This window comes from Rhamphochromis sp. 'chilingali' (assembly GCF_963969265.1).
Source record: "Rhamphochromis sp. 'chilingali' genome assembly, chromosome: 17".
Lineage (NCBI taxonomy): Eukaryota > Metazoa > Chordata > Actinopteri > Cichliformes > Cichlidae > Rhamphochromis > Rhamphochromis sp. 'chilingali'.
In genome coordinates, this window is record NC_137944.1 from 1,025,892 (window position 1) to 1,042,061 (window position 16,170).

At 44.7% G+C, this 16,170-nt stretch overlaps 1 protein-coding gene across 1 annotated transcript in view; it reads right to left on the reverse strand.

The window, feature by feature from the left end:
• The window catches only part of foxo6b (forkhead box O6 b), a 46,888-nt gene extending 39,136 nt beyond the window's left edge, over nt 1–7,752 (reverse strand). Inside the window, exon 1 of the mRNA XM_080863555.1 lies at nt 6,495–7,752. Within this exon, the coding sequence (XP_080719681.1) occupies nt 6,495–6,992 (498 nt within the window). The 5' untranslated portion in view covers nt 6,993–7,752. The remainder of the gene's footprint in view (nt 1–6,494) is intronic.
• Nucleotides 7,753–16,170: the final 8,418 nt, after the last annotated feature.

Here is a 16,170-nt window from a genome sequence, read left to right on the forward strand (position 1 = left end):
AAAGAGTAACAGTTAAAGAGTAACAGTTAAAGAGCAACAGTTAAAGAGCAACATTTAAAGAGCAACATTTAAAGAGTAACAGTTAAAGAGTAACAGTTAAAGAGTAACAGTTAAAGAGTAACAGTTAAAGAGTAACAGTTTAAGAGTAACAGTTAAAGAGTAACAGTTAAAGAGCAACATTTAAAGAGCAACATTTAAAGAGTAACAGTTAAAGAGTAACAGTTAAAGAGTAACAGTTAAAGAGTAACAGTTAAAGAGCAACATTTAAAGAGCAACATTTAAAGAGTAACAGTTAAAGAGTAACAGTTAAAGAGTAACAGTTAAAGAGTAACAGTTAACAGTTAAACACTTTCCTGTTCTTAATTTTCCTCTGATTTTCCTGCCACCCAGGCAGCCATTGCTCTGCTATTGAAAAACCAGTGCTTTATTTTCCAAGCACCCATGTTTGTATTGGGTCATCAAGCCAGACGGCTGCTGTCCTTATGATAATACATAGACATTAATGGCTGTCTGGAGTGCTAGACATTATAAATGTGAAGATGAATGATCTTCACTGGACTCACTTTCCTTAGCAACACTCAGGGTACATTTACATCTATTTAAATGAAGATGTGTTAATGAAACTTTTTTATTGACTCAAGTCACCATCATCATTATTATTGTTATTTTATGTATTTTAATTATGGGATGACCTGAAATGTCTGTCCTGCATTAACTGTGTCATCAAGACTTGATAACAAGTGGAACAAATGGCTTTACAAAGCTAAACCTTACTGCTATCATGCAAGAGAAGCTTTGCATGAGGCACATGTGTAAGTTATATGACTGAGTCTCGTATCATTAAACCAACGGAAACCAGCAGGAAGGTGAAAAAGGTCAGAACAATCGTAACAACACGTGAACTGAAAACAATGGCTGCCTGCAGCAGCAGATGATGATATATAACCACATTTCAAAAATGCAGCAGCATTGATGAAAGTAGCTAAAGTGAGTAAAATCTCTTGGGGAAATCTTCTAAGGTATTGTTAGTAACGCCCCGACTTTACACGCTGCTGTTATCGGACTGTTGTCTGGCGAGGCCTCTGCTCATCATCTGAGCCAGAAACTGGAACATTTTGAAGGTCTGGTAGACAACACAGGGAATGTGTACTGGGTCGGCATTTTACGACACCACCAGGCACGATTCCCAAGATCCGCCTGCCTCACTGACTGTTCTGTGTCTGGACTCTGTTTTCTCTCTGGAATTTCTGTCTGAAGACAGTTCCTTAACAATTTATTCCAGCTGATTGAAGTGTGAGGGCTGAGAGCAAGAATATTATGTGCTATTCCAACCACTATGACTCATTTAGGCAGTGAACACCCCGCCTCCACTGCTGGTGCATCCCTTGTTTACATCCCAGTCCTTCTCCAGATTGAAGCGATATCTACTCAGATGCCTTTTGTAGAAACTGACAAGGCAACTGATCCCTTTGGACCAAAATCAGCCTCCTTCCCATTCAGGCCCTCACCAGCTCTTCCCAACTGTTTTCTCTCCATTCACAAGACTGATCAGATGAGTTTACCACAGTCTCAGACTCAACCACCAACCCCCCTCGCCTTCCAAATTCCTCTTCTCGTTCCACGCCCCCAGTTAACCCAGCCCCAGGCCTGCCAACTCCAGAGCTGCCTCTCCTTCTGCTATGCCTTTGTGATAATAACAATAACTGTGTAGTGGTGCAGAGGGCTTTCTGTTGAGCTAGCGCCAGGCAGGCTGGCACGGGGAACCCTCTAAGCTTGTTTCACCATCTCCAACCAATTCCCCTCTGTCTGGGCTGGCACTGGAGCATCACAGGCATTAAGGCTGCTATCAATGTGCTCAGCAGCAGGGGCCATCAGCACCACTCACGCACTCGCTCTATCTCTTCTCTTTCCACCTCTCTCTTCCTCTCCCACTCAATATGGAATCCAGTTCAAAAAAGGCTTTATTGGCAAGACAAATAATACTTGTTCTTCTCTCTTTTCTGCTTTCTCTTTCTCATCTCATCACCTTGTTGTCCTTCTCTATCACCCACAAGTGGATTCTCAGCAGAACACGGTGACGTTCCTCAGCCCGGGCAGTAATACAGCAAGTGCTTTATGATCCAGATTAGCAATAAAGATTCAGTTTTGCTCTCTGTAATCAGGGACACAGAAGATAAGCTAATCTAAAGTCAGTTTGACTGTTTTAATGCGGACATCATTTTGGATTAAAACTGATTTCCAGCAGGTGAAAATGCAGCCCAGAGGAAAGATTCAATGGATGTAATTTGCTTTCTTTTCTTCTCTGCAGGAGTTAAAACATCATTATCAATACTTTTGTTGTGAGTTCTCTCATAAGTCACCGTGTTAAAGTTTTTCAGTTTAATCTGTGTTACTGGAAGGTCACTGGAATAAGCTGTAAAATTCCTCCTTGCCTAATGATCCTCGTGTCTACGTGCTTTCAGACAGGATGCTGCATATGGACGGATGACACGATCGTGAGCTACTTTATTAGTTACACCTGTACAGTCTAAAGCAACCCAGGTTTGCCTCATTTTATCAAACACTGTGTTCATTTTACTGAAAAGATTTTGCTTTGGTGTTGACGGCATGGGTTGGAATTTGTTCTCTAAAAAATATATTCTGTTCATATGTAAATAAAAAGAGCCAAACGATACGACTCCACCTTTACAATTGTCCCCAGTGACAAAAATCTAAGATACCTATATCTTCATATTCACTAGCTGGGCCCATGTCCTCATTTTAAGTTTGATAGCGTTTTAGTAGGTAAAGGTGAAGCTTGGACATGAATTGAGCTGCGGTTTGGGGAAGGCCTCGAAGGGGACTGGCGACGGCTGCCGGGCCTGGCAGATCCCCGTGTACTAAATAGAAGTGAAGAAGTTAAAGAATTGAAAACAAGGAGAGAGGGAGGGGCACGTAAACGAGAATGAACAGCTCGCAGAACTGGGGGAGCGTATACAGATGAGGCCCGGAAGGAGCGTGTTTGGAGGCGTGGCCCTGCTCCTGAAATTCCAGTACATTATCTCCAATTTTCATCAAAGGCTGAAAGATACGAACTGAGGAGCTTAAACTGAAACAGAATCCAAATTGTGCTGTAATATATATGTAATATTTACATATTAGTTACTGTCCTCGGCATCGTACTGTTTTACCCGACCATAACACTGGAAACACAACCTGTGCTCAACCACGCTGGTATAGTAAACAAACCTGATGCTTCCCCTACATCACGTCAGGTGTTTAGCAGAGCCACTCCAAATTCAGAAGACCTGGAGCTTGTTCTAACATGAAAAGCATAAATATAACTGCATCCCATTTCAAATAGCTAGTCCTAGTACTAGTTATTCTGTGAAACCTGCTTGGCTTTGGTGAAACTTTGTGAGGATTTTTAAAATGTGTCTCATCAGGTTCAGATCAGTTCTAAACACGTATTTGATCTGCGTTCATGTGTAGATTGCTGGGAAAATATGCCTCCCCTAAGCTGAGTTCACTAATGAAACTCTACAGTCGTTCTGGTGCTGAATATACCAACGGAAAGAAACACTATAGTCTCTCATGAGAGACAGAAAACAAAAATTAATACATATTAAGTTGCTGCTTGTCTTGTGTTCATGTCATTTTATCGCAGTCTGATTACCACAGGCATACACCCACAATGAACCTCTAACATGCTTCTTCGTAAAGCCTTCAGGTAGAGTCAGATCGTTGCTGCCTACCTGCCTGCCTGCTGCCCAATCTGTGTGCAGTACAGCCTGCAGACAGGCCACAGCTCAGCACATCCATTCCCACGCAGAGCCACTTGTGAAATGAACATAACAGTGTGTGTGTGTGTGTGTGTGTGTGTGTGTGTGTGTGTGTGTGTGTGTGTGTGTGTGTGAGTGAGACAGAGAGAACGCACCCCCCTCCCCCGTCACCACCAGCAGCACCGAAACCACCCACAGAACTGAACTCACTTCATACAGCCAAACACAGCCTCCCACCTCAGAGCCAATAACAAACATGGCTGAAACACTTGACCACGATTACTGAGCCACAGTCAGAGAAATCCATACATAGTCAGCAGTGTGTGTGTGTGTGTGTGTGTGTGTGTGTGTGTGTGTGTGTGTGAGACAACAATCAAAGAAATCCACATACGTATCATTGGAGACAAGCAGTGTGTGAAAGCATCTGATTGGCTGCTGTGGCCTTACCACTTCACACTTAAACGAGTGAGTGACACCTCAACAGTGTTTGTCTGAAGGGTGCACGGGAAGCTGCTGGCCTAGATATGGAGACACAGCCCAGTGGCAGGGCTGAGCAGCAGCTCTCAGACGCGATTACACAACAGCTCTTAAAGACTTCTTTTAGCAGCAAGACTTTGATTGGATCTTATTTCCTTCCCACTCGTCCCATTCATCCAGCCAGTCATGTACTCACAAGCCCCAACCCCTCAGTGTGAGGGTGTACACATATTCTACTGAAATGTCAGTGCCTGCGTACGTTTTTAGGTATTATATACCTATAAACACACTGCGTTAGAAATTTCATTGAAGCAGTGTGCACGTCTCTCTCTTACTCTCTTTTGTTGATGAGACTTATTGTGATTGAATCAAGTTGTTGTTTTCACGCAGGACTTGGAGTCCGTCTCTGCACCAATCACCTATCTTGCCACACCGGCCAATCAAAACCTCCAAACAAAGCTTCAGTGGAGGTCAACCAGGGATCACGCTGAGCATCCCCCAGTCAGCAACAAAAACAAGACTCAGGGAATTAAACCCTGTCATATCCAGTCTTGTTTATCATTGGTTTACGTTTCTTTGTTGTTGTTCTTTCACATTTTTACGTGGATTAATCTGCAACTCGGTTATGTTCAGTTTTCAGCTGGTATAGAGTTGAAGCTTGAAGGAAAAAGTTAGTCAAATAAGAAGAAAGACGCTCACAAAAACATTGTAAGAATAGGATAAAATGTCACACACAGATTAATCCCACTATGACCCTGTTTCCTCTTCTTCTGCATGCCTGATACAGTATCCTCTGGGTGACCCACTAAAGCAAAAACACCATGGCAACAAACCGCGGCTTTAAAAAGCATCCACATTTCTCCTCCACCTGTTACAAACAAGACTGTCAATTGACTGTTATGGGGATAATTTTTTCAGTTGTATATTATTAATGCAGCTCTGAGAGGGCTTTAAAGTTTATAAAGAAATCATTCTGATGATGTCATAGTGATGTCATCAGAATTTTGTATCCATAAAGTCAGCGTGTACACCGTAGAGAGTTTTCAGTTAGAGCCTTAACGATGACAGAAGAAAGTCTGTGCGTCTCATCCTCTGTAGCTTTAATTATGAACTCTTTGATTTAAAAAATAAACTTCTGCTCTCGCTATATCTGTATGTCTACTGCGAGTCCCCACTCTTTCTGTGGAGACTGTCATCATGTTTAATAAATACATTGTGTGTTTTCACGGCGCCTGTGAACCTGAGTAAAGATGGGAGAACCTGAGGCCTCGTCCGTGTTCTGTTACAGTTAACAGTGTGTTTCACTTTTTAAAACGCTCATTAATTGCAGCACTGACCCTTGCATCCCACTGAGGGAACTCCCACTGAGACCATAAAACACAAGTGGAGACAGAGCAAATCAGGTCTCTAATGATGCAAATGTTCTTGTTATTTACGATAAAATGCAGTTCCGTTACTTTTGTGTTTAATGTAACTTGAAGCCCACTTTGATGCTTTATTGACAGTCTCCTGTTGGTTTGTAAACGAGAACGGTGTCAAACAGTAGCTACGAAGGAAAAACCCACATGTGAGGCGTGGAAACAAAAGACTAGTAATCCTAACACAGAATAGGTGATAACCTTAAGTAGATTACAGCTAGCAGTCTATGAGATTACCCTCGTATTAATTTGAATGATAATCTGTAGTTACATCTGTTTGCTGTGACACCCACTGTTACCCTTTAAGCCTCTCTCCTTGTGCCATGCTTTCCCACAGCCTGTGCGTAACTCGGCGTGCGCGCAATGGATAGTAGGGGGCGGGGTGGCTCCAAAGGGTTTATCCCCGTCACGCAACCGACGGCATAGGTGACAGAAATCGGACAGGAGGCTCACTATGTCCCCGATGTGACCGCGGGGAAATACAAGCTTACGAGCGCAAATGCGTCACGGCTCGCCTACCCGGGAGGAACCGTGAAGAGGGGAGTTTGGGCTCCGTGTGGCTTCTCCTGTTTGCACACGGTGGAATTCCTGAATGCAATGAACCCAGTGAACCCTTATCCAGCCACGCTCATTGCCCCTGCTCACACACTGTACTGTGGAGTGACACGAGGACACGCCACTGACATAAATTGCTGGAACCAGGGTCAATTATGTGGCTTTGAGATATGCAGGAAAGGGGGTGTGCTGCAGACACAGCTTGAGGCTAAACATAGTGTAGGCTAGTATTGCACTCAAACCTTTGCTGTGTGGTGTCAGAACATTCTTTCATGTGGCCTACCTTCCACCCGGCTGAACTGTTGCTGTCGCCTTTATCCTTAAAATAAGGAACAAAGCGAACCATCCAGTCGTATATCTGGGACAGGGTGAGCCTCTTCTCCGGGGTGCTCTCGATGGCACGGGTGATGAGATCTGCATACGACAGGTTTCCCCACGCGTTCCGTCGGGAGGACTTGGCTTTGCGTAGCTGGCCGGCCACGTCGAGGGCAGCCCCGGACATGCAGGCGGGAGCGGCCACGACCGGAGCCGGGGCGCCGGCCGGATGCTTGATCTCGGCCGGCGCGCCGCCTTTCCTCTCGCCCCGGCACGCCGGCACGTTGTACTGCTCCACTTTGACTGCCGCCAGGGCCAGACCTCGGCTCGCCTCCTCTCCCCCGGGGAAGTCTTCCGGACACGGCAGCGGCCAGGTGCACGACGGCGGCCGAGCGTGAGGCTCAAATTCCGAATCGATGTCAACCTGATGCACATCCACGCCGCTGTTCTCCATCATCATCAGCATGATCTCCCGCTGAATAGATGTCAAAACCGGGCAAGGTCACAGTAACAAAACGCGTGTCAGTGTTGACGTGACAGTGAGTGAAAATGCCCAAACTGTCCAAACGGGGGTAAAAAGATGTATTTGTACAGTTTCACACACAGGGATTATCAGCAGCTGTGTGGCATATTATCATTCTCCTCAGCGCAACAATGTGGCATCACATCAGGACAGATGAAGGTGTATCCAAGGCATCAAAAGCAGTATCAGTCTCTCTTCCATGTTAATTGCACAACACTGGCTGTGTGGCTGCATGCACAACCGAGTGACGGTCAAACATCCAGTAAAAAAGCCAGACACACTTGGAGAATGTCTCTGTTCGCGCTCCGGCTGCAGCAACAGTTGATCCTTGACAGACGAGGTCCAGAATTCTTATCAAACTCCCCCCAAATTAATTGACTTCAGATTTTTCTCCAGGCTCTGATCCCAGCTCTGCTGGCGCGTTTTGGCAGGTTGGCCAGTGAAACAGAGCCTATTTACTCCTTTAGAAATCAAAACAGGCTCTCATGAATCATTCATGTGAAGCCGTAAATTTCCAGATGAGAGAAAAAAAGAAGCCTCTCGTGGGTTTGTTTGGGAGCATCCTCTGCCTCCTCTCCGCGCAACCTGACTCGGTGTGGTTTCTACCTTTGTCTTCAGCTTTCCGTGCACATGTCACATGGGTACCGTCTCTCTGTCTGTTGCTCTGCCTTTATTCTACAAGTCTGTGTGTCTCTGAAGGCTCCAAGCCACTCAACTGTAGCCTGGAATAAAGTGGAATAAGTGCTGCTTCCATATAATTGGACGCCGCCTGGATCAAGTCACTCCCTCTAGAACAGGTTTCCAGAGAGGGAGGAGTGTGTGTGTGTGCGTGTGTGTGTGTGTGTGTGTGTGTGTGTGTGTGTGTGTGTGTGTGTGTGTGTGTGCGTGTGCGTGTGTGTGCGCGTGTGTGTGCGTGTGTGTGGTGAAATTTCCGACAATACTCTAAAAGCAACCCTTTCTATACAGCAGACAAATTCATTTATAGACTTGTGTTTTAAAATAGTCACATTTTTTTAAAGAAACAATTGAACTGACGGACTTTTTTCTAATCCCACTACAAAGTCCGTCCATCAGAACAAGCCTGTCTAGAAACTTCTGCCAGGTTAATGTTTGAAAGTCCAACTGCCTCTTATTAGGAAAGCAAAACTAATAATTTACCACGAGAACACAAACTAGAACTGAAATCATACGTATAATTAATATTTTCTCCCATTTGTTTTGCATTATTATTTTTGTAGCTTCATTCAGTGAAGTATCTGAATGAAACCTCCATCCAAAGGATGCATTTCTGGGTGTAAATGTTATGAACTGATCCGGTTTAAACACGGTCTGAACTGAAGATAAAATACTGCGTTCACCTTGCAAAACGCAGCTGATGTTCATCTTTTCCTGATGAACCCTGATATTGTTTAGCATTTTTTAAATGTGGCTACAAGAACGATCGTGGTCATCTTGTTATTGTGTGATTAGTGTTGATTGGTTACAGTTAAAAGATTGTTATCAGTCTGCTTGTTAATAGAATAATAGAACATAATGCAGAAAAAGATTAAACACCAAGGTTTGTGTTCGGTAATTAAATCCCTGCAGTAATTATAAGAGCAGCAAAGGTTGTGTAGTATGTCCCAGTATCTCAGTCTGGGACTTTTGGCTTTGCCGTGGCGTCAGTTTGCACAGGTCACAGAGGGGCTGTGGCATGCTGCCCAGTAGCAATACTGACACTAAGTGCAGGTATTTGAAAAAGTCATGGCTGGGGGCGGAGTTAATTTGAACAGATATTGGAGATCAGCACAGCGAGGAAGAAGCAGATGAAACATGAAACATCAGAAAACAACAGCACACAGTGGCTGCACTTGTTTCCAAGTCACTACAAAGACTTTATTTATTCAGTCTTCAGTCTTCTCCACGGCAGCGGCTGAGACCAACCACAGACGCCATCACGGTGAAGTAGATATTTTGCTGTCATCTTGAAGCTTTGAGATCAGGAGGGTTTGAGACCAGAATATGATGAGTGACAGAGGAGCCCACCCACTCCCAGAGGTCCTGGCAGAGGGTCATTCTGGATCCGGAGCTGGCTTTAGGTTTCAGACACGGAAACCTTCATGCGTCTATATGACCAACGTTAGCACCAACATGGTCTGTCTATTTATTTTTGGCACTGCAAGTGCCTGTACACAAAGAACCCTGACTACTGCTCTGTGGGATGCTGGGACACTTTGCATTTTAATTTCATTGTATCTTCTACTGCATTACATTTATCACATACAACAGTGCAAGAATCTTAAGATGTAACTGTGAGCGGTTATTTTATTATCTGTTAACCTCAAACACACAGTGTGAGAGCCGCTCTGATTCACTGTGTGAGGATCATCACCTGTGTGCTGTGCTCCTCGTCTCCTTCAATGAAAGGTGGAATCTGAAGATCTTTCATTGTGGCAAAGGCGACACAATTTCTATCCCGAGAGGATTAAAATAAAGAAAAGCACTGAGTGTAGTTTTACTGTAAAGCAAGGTCGAGGTGGGTGAAACACTGGATTTTAACACAGGAGAGCGCTGTGCATGTGAGTGACTGAGCAGAAGAAGAACTAAGGAACGGTTTCATCACAGCCACCCTCCCCCTCATATATCTGTCTAAAAGTAGACGGAAAATCCAATGAGAGAGTGGACAGAGGAGCAAATTCTTCTTGTTGACAAAGTCCAGATGATCACAGTGTTGTAATTTAGGCTTGTGAGGGCCAAAGGAGGACGCTTCCAAGTCTCCTCGGTGTGTTTCTCACACACTGCTGTCTCTGGGTGGCTCTGAGTCCATAAAGCTCGCCCCATCAATGGCCGCTCTGTGTCTCGTAAGCTCCTTTGGAAACCCCCAACGCTGATAGAGGCTGCCACTCTCTGTCAGCCGGTTGTCAGTGACAACCATAAACCTCAAATGCACATAAATGGAATGCTTTCACAAGAACTAAATGGACCTATCAACAGAAAGAGAGCCAGCGATCAGCGTTTGTGTGTGAGAGAGTAAAGGAAAAATGAGAGCGAGCGAGATGCTGTAAATGGGAACAAAGAGAAAATTCAAAACACATGGCTCTGCGGTTTTCCGAGGAGATTTTTATGTGCCACAGAGAAGTTGTAACAGGAATGCGGTGTGACTCCTATCATATGGAATGAAAACACTGAAGCGGTGCCAGCAGGGTGGATATAGTGTGGTCTGCTGTGGCTTATGGCAAAGTCCTCGTCATCACGACTAGGTGATGTACTGCCGCAGCGTAAACACGAGAAACATGAGTCACACGGCCGGACGCAGCGTGAAGGCAGACAGGGGAGTGGATTTGTTGAAGACGCTGTGGCAGCTTGTGGGAAACATGAAGAGACTATAAGTAGAGGATAAACACTCAGCTCGTCCAACAAACACATTTTATGTCATTGTTTCGTTTCAGCTGTTATTTGTCAGATTAACCGATTGTACACGGTGGATTCATTTTTATCCATTATCCTTCTGTTTTCTCACCATCTAATATTCATGATATGCATATTGACTGTGTGTGTCACTTCCCTCACTCTGCCCATTCTTATTGATCTCAAAGTCCACTGATCCCCAAACTAATGAAAGGCAAACGACCTACATCGCTCTCATTTAAAGCAACGCTCCAACACAGTCAGCGATGAGGTGTGCTCTCTCCCAGGGTGTCAGGTGCTGCTGTGCTGTCTCAGTGAACATGTGCGTGAGAAGGCCGTGCTGGTGTTTAAGTCCAGGAGATCCTGTTGATTTTCACTTGTTGGATGGCTGTACTGAAAGAGTGATGCATGACACTCAGGAAACGAGCATCATTTGGATAAAAGTTCATGTTGGCTTCTTTAAAATGACGCTGAAGATTATCTGGTGCATTAAAACGTTGTGCTCCACGTGGGCGCTGAGCCCAGTCAGAACGGAGCTTTATGCTTTACCTACCACAGACACCAGCATGTATCCAAATCCCAGTTCAAACACACCAGTTTTGTGTTTTTCAGCAGAAAAATGTCCAAACTTGTTTCTCCAGATGTTTTAAAAGAAACATCTTTTTGTTGCCAAAGTAACGACAGACTATGAACAGGTGTGACTTTTTATAAAATGCTCTTTGGAGTTGGAAAGGTTGAGTGAACAAAGATCAGAATTCAGGATTTTTCATCGTGACATTTAATCAGCTCAGTTTGTAAAAAGCTTGTTGCTCATTTTCTTATGACTTTAATGTTTTAAAGTTAAGCAAACCTAAAACGTGCACTGGCACTTTTACCTTCACTAGCTGACAGTAAAACCATACTCACTCTATATGTATATATATGTAGGGTCGACCTTACACTACAAAGCGCCCTGAGGCGACTGTTGTTGTGATTTGGCGCCGTATAAATAAGTAATTCTTTTTGTTCTCTTGAACATTTTAAACCAAACTAGCTTCTCTTTTTACAAACTGATGGCTGCTTATGTTCGGCTGGCATGTTTTATTTTGATAACAGTAGCACATATGAAACCAGCCGTGTGCTAATGAAATCTGATCAGGTGCTGCTCCTGAGGGAGGCAAAGAAAGTCAGTGAGGTGCCGGGCCGACTCCTGTGACTTTGAACTGTTGGGCATTAAATGCTTCTAAGGGGGAATTCATGCCATGGGCCAAAATTAAAATAACAACATAAAATGATCAAATAAAAAAACTGCCTTGAAAAAAAGGACACGTACCAGGAGGCCAACAGCCTCGGTGCCTCAGAGCACCTGGGCTTTGTCTGTGGATACATATCAGGTTATTTTCACAACCACTGACATGACCTGCATCGTCATTTAGGTATTTAGACCTGTTGTGAAAGACAGAAACCACAACGTCTTGTTTTTATATTGTTTTCCTACACGGCATGACGAGGAAAGCTTTGGAGTTGCTGCAGGGCATATTTGAAACATCAGCAGGTTCCCCCTGGTTGTAGTGTTTGTTCATACATCAGCCTAAATGCTCTCTGAGCCGAATTACACGAATTACATTTATACTTATCTTTAAGACAGCTGGCATTGTTCCATGCGTGTACTGGAAACCAGTGCATTAAAATGACAAATTAGTTCATAAAGATAAACAGTAAATGAACTGATTCTTATAGAGAGTTTCAACTCAGCACTCAGAGCATCTGTGTCAGACTCACACTCGCTCATACCCCCATGGATGCGTTGGAGAGCAACACGAACCTTCAGCCACCTTTTAAACCCATCCACCTTAGAGTGAACACTAATTGCCTCTTCTCCACAGGTCTTCCTGCTTTATTTTCATGCCAGTCAGTCAGCCTGAGGGATTATTGATGTGTTCACCAGTGGAGAGGGGATGCCACTCCCTGCCTTGGGAAACCCCGAGGCTTTCAACTGTTGAGTAACACCGGCGGCTGCTGCTGATGCTCCAATCAGGAAAGCTGGGATGTTTAGTATTTAGTATTTAGTATTTATTTATTTATTGTCATTGTCAAGAACAATGAAATTGCGTTTGGGGCTTCCATACAACCCAAAAAAAAGAAGAAAATAATAAATACCCCTTAAAACCCAAGTGTACATATTTAACCCAGTGTGACTCCAATGCAATAAGACAATCCTTAGCAATAATGTTCGTAGAAATTCAGACAAAGACCTGAGAAACATGACAAAATACAACAATGCAACCCATTCAATATTATTGTACTGTGAGATATGATATCAGATATGATAGTTATCTATTTAAGAAAGAGGGGGGGGCAGGAGGGGGAAGAGAATAAAGATATGATGCACCAATGCAGACCAGTTCATTGCTATTAAGAAGTTGGATATGGTTATTGTCCGTGAGAGGGGGGCAGAGAGTTCAGGAGCCTCACAGCCTGTGGATACAGGCTGTTGGCCAGTCTGGATGTTCTGGCCTGTATAGACCTGTACCTTCTCCCTGAGGGCAGCAGATGGAAAAGGTGGCGCGCAGGGTGATGTTGGTCCCGCAGGATACTGTGCACCCTCCTCAGACAGCGAGTGGGGAAGATATTACTGATCTCTGGCAGACTTGTTCCAATAATTCTGCCAGCTTCTTTCACCACCCGCTGGAGTGCTTGCTGATCGGCCTTGGTGCAGCTGGGGAACCACACTAGAAATCCATACGTCAGGACGCTGCTGATGGCACAGTTGTAGAAGTTCAACATCAGAGGTCTGGGAATGTGTGCGCTCCGCAGTCTCCTCAGGTAGTAGAGGCGCTGTTGGGCCTTCCGTGCAACTGAGGTGATATGGTTGCCCCAGGACAGGTCCTCGGTCACAGTTACCCCCAAGAATTTAAAACTGCTCACCCTCTCCACCGCCTCACTGCCAATGAAGAGAGGCAGATGGTTGTTATGACCCTTCCTCCGGAAATCTACAATGATCTCCTTGGTCTTTTTGGTGTTTAAGACCAAGTTATTGTCGTGGCACCATGACTCTAGTTGTTGCACCTCTGTCCTATAGTTTGTCTCATCATTGTTGGATATAAGTCCGAGCACTGTAGTGTCATCTGCAAACTTAACAATGAGATTGGACGCGCAGGAGGAAATACAGTCATGGGTGAAGAGAGTGTATAGCAGAGGGCTCAGAACACACCCCTGAGGGGCACCGGTCGGTGAGGGTGATGTCGGCTGAGGGTGATGGTGTTCTTCTTTTGTAGTTTCCCTCTGTGCTCATGATAAGGACAAACATGAGGAAAGAAGTGGTTGCTACCTGAGTTTGTGCTTCCTTTCTGGATTCACCTGTTTTACTTGAACATAAAGCAGAGCCTGAGCCTGGGCTTCATGCCAACCTCACAGAGAAGATAAACATGCCGAGACCCTGAAGCTGACTCACAATTGAATTCTGACTTTATAGTTAGCATTAGCAGCATTTACAGGGAGCACCTGTCCTCCTCCTTCAGTGCTGCTGGTGCCAGAAACCCAGTGATGATTCTGAGAAAAGATAATAAAGCAGCATTACAACAGTAACATGGTAATAACATTAAATTCAGAAGCCTTTACATGAGTCTAAATCCTTCTGAGTATTCCACTAGCACAAAGTGTTCACTGCACAGTGTTTAGCAGTGTTAATGTGCAGCACTCAGGCGCAGACTCAGAAAGACAGCTCATTTATTTACAGTGACACAATAACGTACAGCAGTGTGGGAACGTGCAGGGATTGGTGGTGCGAAGGGTCGGGGTCAGGCTCACCAGGGTCCAGAGCCTGAGCACAGGGAGACGGGGAGGTCAGGCAATTCACAACGACCAGCGAGATCTCAAAACGCAAGCACATGCCTGCTTCATGCCCTGGTGGACGGGGCTGTGGCTCCCCACACTCCCTAGCAGATCGTTACATGGAGAAACCTTTGGAATGCAAGCATGCTGATCCACACAGGTATGCACACAGGTGTACACACGGGTACTCACAGACGCGGACTACAGCTTTCTTGGCTGCTGCCTCAAAGCACATTGTGCGCTGTCTATCTTGCTTGCTGCACAATAGCGTTTAATATTTAGTATCTACTGATATCTACTGCTAGCTAGTTTATTGTGATGGTGCTGTTTTTTTATTATGTTGCTCTTTTTTTGTTTGTTTTCTCTTCTGTTTTTTTTTCTCCATACAGGTGATCCAGGTGTTTTGTTTGTTTTTTCTTCCCCCCTTCTCACCGTCTCTTCTCCCCTCTGGTTTTCTTTCTCTCCCTCTCTTTCTTTCATTCTTTCTCCCTGTCCTATCCCCCAGTCATGTCTGTCCCGTCTTAAAAAACAAAAATAAAATAAATTCATAATTATAATAAAGGTCAATCAAATGGACCAATATGGCAAGGCCATGATGATCCACTTGGTAAAATAAATCCGCTTGGCATCTTTCTTGGCCTTCAGACACCAATTCTGATGGTAAAGATCCAAACGGCACACAAAAAAACAAAACAAAAAAACCCGCAAGCACGAAGAAACAATGGGCGGGGTATCACTGACGTTTAGACGTTCAGCGATCCAGCAAAGACAGAATCTCCACCACGGCCTAAAATAGCAGCGTCATCAGCCAGGTGATCGGCTACAGATGGGACCTCTCGAGGTGAGCACAAACAAGCGTGGGACATGGGACGAGTTCGCCCAAGGCCACGAGGCAAAAACCAAAACACACAGAGAACAAGGGCGAGAGACAAATATAGAATACACATCGGAATGTCTTTGCTGTTAAGTTTCATAACTCATAAATAGGTCAAGTACAGAAAAGTAATATCACTCTCCAAATTATTAACAAAATAATCAGTTCAACAGAAACGACACAGACTGTGTTTTTTTCACTAACAATGCCAACATCAAAAACATCAAACTCTGACTGACTGTCCCTGTGGTATATTGCAATAAGCAGCAGCTATTACTACCTCCCACCAGTAGGTGGTACTGTGGTATTGTATGTGATTGAAAGGGAGCTGAGTAAAAAGACCCGACCTCCACCATAGCCTCGTCTCAGTCCTGTGTGCTTGATCTAAAGTTGACTTTGACCGCAACCCACATTAAACCAGCAGTTGGTACAACGCTGCATGAAGTTACAACAGTCCCCCTGCTAGCTTATGCTTACAAATGGACCGTGTGCCATCGTGGTCGCACAGACGGACACACCGCGCTGCTCTGCTCGCTAAGCTAACTAAGCTTTGGGAAACAAAAGAAAAAGCCCGATACTGGTTATGTTACACTGGCAGCATGAAGTCAGTGCATTATATTGAATCATTATCATCTGTTAGCTATCCGTCTGTCTCAGCGTGTTAGCCCTGCGACAGACTGGCAACCTGTCCACAGTGTCCCCCGCCTCTCACCCTGAGACAGCTCGGATAGGCTCCAGCCACCCCCCCTCTTCTTCTCATTTCTTTCTTCTTTTTACCCTCCCAGAAGGATAACTCCTCCACACTAGGGATGGGTACCGGTATAAACGGTAGTAACCAGACCGAAAAGCAGCGCACATTTCGGTGCTTTATTTCCTGAGACGTCACACACTTTGAATTCTAGCCAATCATTTTACATTTCCGAGGATAGTAGGCGGGGCCAGGTACGTATGTTCTTCTAGAGCAGAGCTACAGATTAAAAATGCCCAAGGTGAAGCGGTCAAAGTCTGGCTGTACTTCACAGCAAAAGATGCAAACTCAGCAGCAAC